This window comes from Condylura cristata, unplaced genomic scaffold (genome assembly GCF_000260355.1).
Source record: "Condylura cristata isolate star-nosed mole 26May11 unplaced genomic scaffold, ConCri1.0 scaffold00008, whole genome shotgun sequence".
Taxonomy (NCBI): Eukaryota; Metazoa; Chordata; class Mammalia; order Eulipotyphla; family Talpidae; genus Condylura; species Condylura cristata.
The window spans coordinates 37841750-37851948 of NW_004567109.1; the positions used below are offsets into that span (position 1 = coordinate 37841750).

The following is a 10199-nucleotide window of genomic DNA, read 5'->3' on the forward strand; positions in this document are numbered from 1 at the left end:
AAAAAAAAAAAAAAGGTTCCATGGGGCTTAGTGACCTAAGACTATAAACCTCTCCTCTTAACCACTACTTTTCTCTGTCACCTGCAAGAAAAACACAATGAGTTCTGGAAGGTCTAACAGCAAGTTAAGCCTAGCTGACCCATGTCATCTGCAGGTTGCAGACTCAGCTGGTACCTGGGTCTCTCTCCTTTGACATGCCCATGTGATATGAAAAACAACCATGGCACTGAGAAACGAAAAAAAAAAAAATTCCCTCCCCCAAAAGACTTGCAGTCAAACTCACATAACTGTTACTGAACTAAATTTGCTGGCCCTAAGACAAGCCAGATGTTGTGCCAGACTCTGACATGCAAAGGGTTCTTGGATGCAGTCCCTGTTTAAAGAGACAGGCAATCAGTCACAAGCATCAACAGCAATAGTTACAAGGGTACACATCTCATAAACTAGATACACTGTGACTTTTAGGAATCCACCCACTTTTCCTCAGTACAAACAAAGTATTTTTCAACCCTGTTGGCTTAAAGATGAATATAAAACAGACTAAAAATTTTTTTCTGATTCTGAACATATTTAAAACATTTTTTTATGGGCCCATAATAATACTGTGGGCCCTAGGCATTGATAAGTAAGTTTTCCCTGGAGTGAAGATATTCTGGATTAGGTGCCAAAGAAGTGCCAAAGGGAAAAAAGCTGCCTTCTTCTGTTACGGGAGGTGGAAGGGAAGTTGGTACCAGAATAAATAAATGCCAGCCTACAGAACCTGGGCACCGTGGCAGAGGAAAAGACTACAAACCAAACTGATAAGAATGAGGATTCCGGCCCTCCCTGGTGGTGCATTGGGTTAAAGCACAGCACTAAGAAGCTTAAGCCGCTTCCGTGTGAGTTCTATTCCCGCCTGCCACGGAGGAGATCCACATGGCGAGGCAGACCTCTCCTGACCCGCCTGCTGCTCCCCACAGCAGTATACTTCATCGATCTGCCTGTTCTGCTCCCCTCTCTGTCTCTGATGAATCCTCGCACCCTCCGCATCTCTGGCCTGTACCCCAGTTCTATATGAATAAATAAATAAATCTTAAAAAAAAAAATAGTAGGATTCCCCTGGAAGAAAATCATATGGAAGATCGACTGAAATAAGAGAGACCAACAGACAAGCAGGTGCCTATGGCCACAATCTGGACCTTTTGGGGCAGAAGTCTCAGCTATTTTGCTTACCACTGAATCCCCTGGCATATTACAGTATTTAATACATGCTTGCTGCATGAATAAACAAGTGAATGAACAAACATGGTGAGCAGAAATTAACACTGAAAGGAAAGGAGTGATAAAATGTTACTTTAAAGACAAAAATCAACATTTAAAGTTTACATATTCCCTATAACTTATGAAAGTTACTTGAGAATTTGACTGTGGGCTTTGGAGTCTCTCTCACACATATAGAAAGACCCACATCCCTGGAAACACCACAGCATAAACCACAGCTACAGATTGTTCTCAGCCTTCTTATGTGAGAGAGAACCACTTGTCACAATAAAAGCCTGAGACTATAAGCTAGTGAAGAAACCAGGACTTGTCCTGTCCCTAGCCCTAGGAGCCTGTTTTTCAAATCAAGCAGAAAGAAGTGAATCAACTCCAGAGTTAAGAGACCGGCAGCTTTTTAAATTTAACAGGATGATCCCCTCAAAGAAATTAAATCAATGACTTAGAGTTCCACCAAAGACAACTATCACTCCTTTTTAAAATTTAAGTCCAAGTGTGTTCATCAAATCTGTTCCACACAAATTACTAAGATTATAACATGCTCACAAAAAAATTTTGACAGATAAGAAGAAATGTAATATGATAGCTGCTTAGAGTCTTTTCCACGATAATATAGAGGAACAATGCAAGATAGGACAGCTAGATCTATCAATCAGAGATATGTATTTCTAACAAGTTTTTGAGAAAATGCATAGTGCTTGCATATATAAACTTTATATACAGATATTACATACAACAGATTTTCTTTAGCTGTTTACAAAACTTTAGTAACAGATCATGAAATACATTTGGATTAAGGAAGTTTTTTTTTTTTCTTTAAGAAGAAGAAAAGTTATACTTGTCTTATATAAGGATATGTTACAAAACATAACTATCAAAACTACTTAAAAACAGAAAATTTTAAATAAGTACAAAAACATTTCCCAAAACAGAGCTGGGATTCCATCCAAAATAGTCACCAACATTTATTTTCATATTATACCCTCTTCAGTGGTGAGATTATAAGGTTTCAATTTATTTTATAATTTGTTGTAATGCAAAGGTTTGAGTTTGGGTGGGATCTTTTTCCCCAAGTTCAAAGCGCCTGTGGTAACAAAGCAATATCCTGTTGAAGCACAATGTCAGATATAAAGTCAAGGTGCCAAAATTGAAGCAGCCATGCACTTCCTGGCACCTCACAGATATGGGGAGCAGGCAGAGACTGCTTTCAGTAGTGAGGCATTCACACCACCAAAATAACTGCCTCAAAAAGGGTTCTAACGGGACAATTCACTAAGTATGTGGTTTTAAGTAAACTCCTTTTTGGGGGGGCCGCACTTTTCCCCTAAAAAAATTGGCAGAGTTGAACTATGTGAATTTAAGTCCCAAATTTTACCATGCTATATTGCAAGTCAAGTGTAGAAACCCAGAGAACTAGAATTCAATTAAGTGCCCCCTTCCCAGACTGAGGGCTATACATTTCAAAGTGGAATCTCTTTGAAACCAACCACTAGGACACAAAATAAACAAACTTTGAAAAACAAACCCAATTTCAGTCAGAAGCTCAATTGGGTGGAGTGAATGTGTCTCTAACTTTAGTATGTGAAATCTCACACAGCACATACCTCTTCTCTTAAGGTGAAACCCTGGGTGAATATAGAATTTTTTATAGTCAATTCTGGGATGATTACCATAGCAAGCAGATCCCACTCCATTTCCACTGAGAAAAACATCCAGGCCATTCTAGAATTGTAATTCTACTGACTTCCCAGGAAAATAAGACTTAAGATGTTATGGAGCACCTCTGAGAATGCCATGGATGGGATGTCCCTGGCATTCCATTAGTACCTGAGTCTATCTAACTTTAATCAGATCTATATGAGTTAAGACCTTTTCAAAAAAAAAAAAAAAAAAAAAAAAACACCCACATTTACAAGCACACATTAACTTGCACTTAACTAGCATTTAACAAATATACTTTCAATGCTAGTATGGAACAAATATAATTATAAATTCAAGAGACTATATCGATGAAGTACTGACTGTCACTGCCACTTTGGAGATGTTGGAACATTTTTTTTTTCTTTTTAATGCTGTAACATTTAATAAAATATACAAGAGAAATGGTACATATTCATCAGAAAAAAATTAGAGCTACATGACACAGCACCCCCAAGGAAAGGATCGAAATGTCCACCCCTTGGGAGAGAAAAGCCAACAGCTGCTAAGTTCTTGGATACCATTATAGGCAGTGATTCTCAAGTTCTTTGGCTACAACTTTATGAAATATACTTCTATTATATTCTGCCCTACTACATACATACATACATTACATATCTGAAATGGAAGCTTTACAAAACAATACTCTTAGGCTATGTAGGTAAACTGGTATTATCTATTCTTAACTGTGTATTTCTATTTTTAAAAATACTGATCACAGCTCATTAAATTCATTTGAAAAAAAAATGCTGTACCATACTAATTCTACTCAAAATTGCGGCATAATAATTTCTTTTCTAAAATGTAGGAGAAGATGACCAAATTCACTGCGAACTAAATTCAAAACACTGAAGTCCTTTCTCACAGCAAGCAAATATAAAGCTTACAAATCTCAAAAATGACTACAGTACTCCTGAAAGTAACTCAGGGCTCCAGTCTGTCATTCCTCACTGCACAAGGAAGTCAGGCAGGCAGTGACTCCTTACCGTACTTACCTCATGCGATAGTGGAGCCGGAGCCATGTTTTGTCATCAACAGTGATGGAACGATTTGGAGCATACCAGAGCTTGGTGTTATCATCATAGAGAGCAAAGAGGTTGTGACACAAAGGAGAAATACCTGGAGGGAAATCAAGAAGATATCAGAAATTAAAAAGTTTATTCACCTGTTTCCAAAGTACTTCATACCCAAAGGTAAAGAATTCCCTCTTCCAAAAAAATAATCTAGGTCAGATTTATATCTTCTTAGAGTAAATACAACTTCCAACCATGTTCAATCAGACAATTTTATTCATAATATAATCAAGAACTATGGCAACCCAGGAATAAGATACATCCTTGGCCGGTGGGGGGAAGGGGAGTAGGTCTAACTAGTTTCTATGTTAGGATCTTCCTAAATCTTACTTTAAGAAAAAAGACACAGCTGAGAGGCTCCCAGATCCCACCTGATATGCACCTTGTGAAACACAAAAACATTCTTGGACTTTGTAAATCTCTGATCTGTTTCTTACAGGAAAGGTTTAAACAATTCTAACACATTATGCATTATGATTAAACATGCAAGGAAGTTCCTGGCATTAGTGCATGAAATATGTTAGAGTAAATAACCAAAATTATTTCTGTCCATGATTAAAAGTACTATTACCATTAACAATGAACATACATTGTAAGCGCTCTATATAGGTGTCATAAATAATTTTTATTACTAGACAACTAACACGAAGATATGCTAGCAATGGTGCTTCCCTGCCTCCCTCTACAAATTTGATATAGGAATGAGATTATTAATTATATGCCTCCTATGAGCAAGGGAGACTATGAAGCCAGCAAAGTACCTTTCTACTTATTTCTGAGTCTATGATTAATACAACACAGATATGGAATGTAAAAGCATGAAGGGAAGGAGAATGATTGCTATCATATTATCACTGTTTTGTTTTTTTTTTTAATGTGGCCAAGCCACAAACTAAGATACAGTAAAACTAACCGACTAAACACATGGAAGAATATGAGGTAATGGCATCTGCTTTCCGAATCACAAATCTGAAGTAACAATAACGTTGACAGAGACCCTCCCTGGCCCTACGCATTTAGGCAGGTATTCTCCCCAAAGTAGCACATAAGTCATTAGAGCTATTGACAGGGTGAAATAAAGAGAACTAGAGAAAAATTTAACATTGAAATTTTCTTTGTGAAAATAAAAATACTATCCTCAAAACATCATTTACTACAAAAATGAGGCTTTTAAGATTCTGTGTCATTCTGTATTCATGTATTTTTTTAAATTAACAAACTTTTGCAACATTCCTGAGTCAGTGCAAAAGGAGACATTCATTCTCTACAGTGTGGGCTTAGAAAATGGTGGCCCAAAATGCTGAGCCCAGAGCCAAGTCTGTCTTCCCACCCAGCCTGCTCTCCTTATAACCTTAATCTCTCATTAACTACAGCCCAACAAGCATAAAGAAATGGTCCTGGCAAATACAAATTGTACTGGCTACACTGATGGCACTATAAACTAAATCTCAAACAATAGTTCTTTTGTTAATCACAAATACTTCTAAAACTGCTATCTATTAGTGCTTCCTTTACTTTGTTATCTAAGCAAAATAGCTTTAAAATATTAGTGCAATTTCCCCCAATACTCTACAGATATGCCAGTTTTATCTAGTTTTATCTCTAGTTGACAATAGTCTACTATATTCTTCATTGTAACACAAACTTCTCCCCATTTATTGGACCACTGGTATCTGAAAAGCATTTAAGGGAGGAAGACATAGCAGCAAGAAAATGGGTTTTCTAAAGCAAGCTATTATTACAAACAAAAAGGGAATTTCTTGAAATAACCATACTATTTGCTCAGAGTTGTTTATCTGAGGGCTATTCTGGTAAGTGAAACATGGATCACCTGTCTAACATTACAGTGAGTTTCCTCACTGTGGAAGAAATCATAAAATGAGTTGATTTTTTATAGTTTTGCTGCAATGTAATTTACATAAAGTCTACCCATTTTAAGACAATTCAGTGAATTTTAGTATATTTACAGAGTTGTACAACCTTCACAACAATCTAGGTAGGTCTGATCTTTTTAAGTTTTTATGATTTGAACCTCACTAATCACTTAAAGTAGGTGATCAAAAACTGCCAGCAATCCCAAGTTTCAAAGATAAGAAGCTTTATATTATTAGTCAGTTTGGGTTCCAACCTCCCTCAGGAGTGATAGGTTAATCATGGTAAGGCAAGTCTCACTTTAAAAAAAAAAAAGTATTCACAGCTTCACTGTCCATTTCACAACCTGGCAATCTGACCAAGCTATAAAGCAACACCCAACTTCACACTTAAGCTCAGTCATATGTGGAGAAAGTGGGGGGAGGAGGGAGCATCCCTTAGGAGGCAGGGCAAAAGTGGCAATAGGATGGACCACACATCTTGAAGAATTAGTTAGACACACCACTTGTTGAACTAGCAACTTTGTGTGCCAGGTGATTTACTCGCTTAGTACTACTATTACTATAATTTCACAGGTATGTGAGGGGAAATGAAATTAAGCCCCCCACAAAAGATGAGCAGCATTTCCAAGCATCCCATGTTCAGTATTGATCAGCAGAAATAAACTATTTTGCAATAAAGAAAGTAAAAAGGGAAATTCCTAATTCATATACTGGACTAAGGTGATGTGTAAGTAAGTTGTAGATCTGGGAGGAAAAGCCCCTGATTCCCAGAGCCCACACCTCCTTCAGTAGAATTCCAAGACAAACAGGAGACACCCAAATCTGCTTATGCATGGGCGAGTGTGCCATGTGCCACCCAAATCTTTCCAAGGCCCTGGGCAGCACCAGAACTCACTGCATTTCTGTGCAGCCCTGATGCACAGGTCCTCCGCTGTATACTCTCCGCTGCCCAGTCGGAGGGGCTCCCTGTCAGAGAGATAGAAGAGCACTTCCACCCCTGGCTCAGGGGCCTCCAGATTCACCTCCATCTTCTTGGAGCTCCTCATTTTAGCACAGAAAGCCATGGCATTGCAGTCCTCCTTTATATTTAGATACTGTAGTGAAAAGAAAATAAGACAATATACGCATTCTACATGGAAAAAGTTTAAGAAACAAACATGTTATAAAGGTATGCAAACAGAAATCCATGATGCTGGATAAGTACTTCTCTCTCCCCCTTTCCTTCCTGAAAATCAAATACATCAGAGCTTGTGAGTTGAAACTATGGAAAATAAATAACTAGGCATACTAATTAATTAGTCAGCCCAACCATATTCACCAAAATCAGAATACTTTTAGAACAGCCTGAATTTATTTTATTTTCTCTATTTACATGCAGGTGAAGTTGAAAAAGTTGAATCATTCTAGAAACACTGATATTATTGTTTGTTACTGTTATCATACTGCTGTTACCTTTCCTGAAATCATTTAACTTCTGCATAGACCTATAGCATGAATCACATCATCCTTTAATTTTATGTCTATTTCACACTAAAAAGCAAGTTCTGCAACTTATCTATCTTTATGGCCCCCAGAGGCTTGCCCAGGGCTGGCTTTGAGATAGTGCCACAAATGTTCATAAAGCGACACAGAAGGATTGTAGAAATTAATAAACAAACTCAGGTTTTCACCTCCTGCCACAGGCAGGAAGATGGGCAGAATATAAAGATGGGAAGCCTTGCTCTGAAAAGGTCAGAACACCATGGTAAGAGGCTTGCAAGTAGCTCTCTCATAGGAAAGAGCAACTAGGACCAAAGAATCAACCTCAGCAAGTTAGCCTTGGGCAAGGTAACAAAGGAGGACTGAACAAAGGACAGGGTTACACATGCTTTCTTCTCTTCAACCAAAAACCAATGGTCTACTTACAAACTAATTTCTAAAATTCCAAGATCTACTTTCCTGCTGCCTGCCAAGTCAACCTTCATGTAATACCCTAAGTATTAATCCAATTAGATTCTTCATTAACCCACAGACTAATCTCAAACTCAATTAACAGAGGCCCTCCACCATCTGGTCAACCAACCTTACAGACCTCATTTTCTATGTCTCACTTCATGTTTGAAACCCACAAAGCTACCAGAGTTCGTGTTGCCCACCTGACTCACTGCTGTTTTTCTCACCTTCCTACTTTTGCTCACTCTGATGCCACTGCCAGGAACGTCTTTCCAGTTCATCCCGTTCATGGAACACTTAAACACTGTTTAGTATTCATTGCACACCTCACCTCCTCCAAGATGCCTTTGCTGAAATATACCACATGGCACTAACCACACTGAATTATGACTGTTTTATTTACATCTGTCTGTCTCACTTATATGTACTCTTAAGTTTCTTGAGGACAAGGACTGTGTCACTCCCCTTTGTATCTATAGTACCTAAATACAGAACTTATGTATAAAGGGTATTTAAATGACCCAAGAAAGCTCTTCAAAACAAAACAAGTCATAAAGGGTAAAAAACACATTTCTCTTCATATGCTTGGTCTATTAACCACCTTGGTGAAGTGAGATACTCACAGAAGGGCCATGAATCAGCACGACCAAATGCTACAAATACAGAAGCATTTAATTTTAGTAAGCAAAATAAATCTAAAACCAGAAACTTATAGAGACTTAGTCAAATAAATAAACTCATTAACTTGAGGTTCAAATCAACTGTCAAACTAGACCTCTTAAAACCTAGCACTGAGCCCCAACTACCCCCCACAATGAAAAGTAGAAATGAAAACAGTCACTAAAGCTGGTCTCACAAAGGAAGATAAGAAAACCCTGCTGTTGAGAATTTATACAGCATGGCAAGTGAAGAATTCACATTGGTACTATACCTTTTCACCCTAAGGAAATAAATAGGCAAACATGCATAATTATGTATGCACAGACGATATCATTTCAAATAGGAAAAAAATATAAATGACAACATCAAACAGGAGCTGACTCAACAATGCAAAGAACACTAACAGCTAACAAAAAAGATTCTGAGCTTTATGAACCAATATGGCAAGAGAGAAATAACACTGAGTGGGAAAAAGTCACATGATGTATACTATATATATATATATATATTATATATATATATTATATATATATATAATATATATATATATATATTTGTACACATAACATGTACATTATGGGGTGTTTTTATTTTTGGCTGTGTATAATCTGAAAAAATATATAGTGATTATTGATGATGGCAACTGCCTTGCAAGGGTGCTTTAACTTTCACTTTGTCATTTTCTATACTTTTGTACTCTTGGAAATTTAAACCAGCACACTTAAAATTTGAATTAACAAAAATTAAAATAGAACTTTTTTTTAAAATTCAAGAATGCTCTCCACTAGATTCAAGATTAGTTTCACTATTTTATAAAAAGTTGATTTTCCTTTTGTCTTTATATATACAAATGTACATACCTGCATTTATTCAGCCGTCCAATGCCTTTCAAACTGCAGACTGGATTTTCTTCACTATTTTCCAAAGTCTGTTCAGAATTAACCTAAAGACAAAAATGAATAAATCAATCTGCTGCAGAGGTAATTGCATCATAAAATAAGAAAATTATTTCACTAAGGAATCTGCCCAAACCATAAGTAGGTGGGAAAAAGCACTTGAGGAGAACGGGGAGAGGGAGACTGCTGAGGACACAAAGGACATTTAGGCATCTTTGGATATAAATATGAAATATCAAGATAGTATTATTTTCATTGTTTTAAGAAAGGAAGCAAGGGATTTTTGCTTCCTGGAGTAGAGTACCCTGTGTCCAGGGTGAAGACCACATGCTCTATCTGGAGTCTGTGAACAACAGTTTAGCACATCCAAAGACATGCACTTTCATTCATTTCCATTAGAATCACCTTGTCCCAAGACCTTGTCCTTGGTTTCATTTTAACAGTGAAGCAATTACAGCATGATGAAAGGGGGAGAGCTCGGAAATAAATCTGATTAATAATGCTTTCAGTCACCAATTATTTTTAGGCTAATTAAAAAATTTAGGCAGCTAGTGCTCCTGACTTACCCACCTAATTTCAAAGCTCAACTTAAAACTAAATAAGAACAGGCCCTCCCTGGTGGCACAGCGGGTTAAAGAGCAGCACTGAGAAGCTAAAGCCACTTCCGCATGAGTTCGATTCCCGCCTGCCTCGGAGGTGACCACATGGCGTGGCAGACCTCTCCTGACCAGCCCGCTGCTCCCCTCAGCAGTGTACTTTGTTGATCTGCCTGTTCTGCTCCCCACTCTGTCTCTGGTGAAGCCTCTCAC

At 37.6% G+C, this 10199-nt stretch overlaps 1 protein-coding gene across 2 annotated transcripts in view; it reads right to left on the reverse strand.

Annotated features, from left to right (window-relative positions):
• JAK1 (Janus kinase 1) overlaps positions 1 to 10199 on the reverse strand; it is a 107127-nt gene that overhangs the window by 43768 nt on the left and 53160 nt on the right. For both annotated transcript variants that reach the window (XM_004679513.2, XM_012722225.1), the window contains 3 exons: positions 9355 to 9437; positions 6798 to 6996; positions 3951 to 4074 (listed from right to left, as the gene is read on the reverse strand). In XM_004679513.2, the coding sequence (XP_004679570.1) occupies positions 3951 to 4074; positions 6798 to 6996; positions 9355 to 9360 (329 nt within the window). In that variant the 5' untranslated portion in view covers positions 9361 to 9437. The remainder of the gene's footprint in view (positions 1 to 3950; positions 4075 to 6797; positions 6997 to 9354; positions 9438 to 10199) is intronic.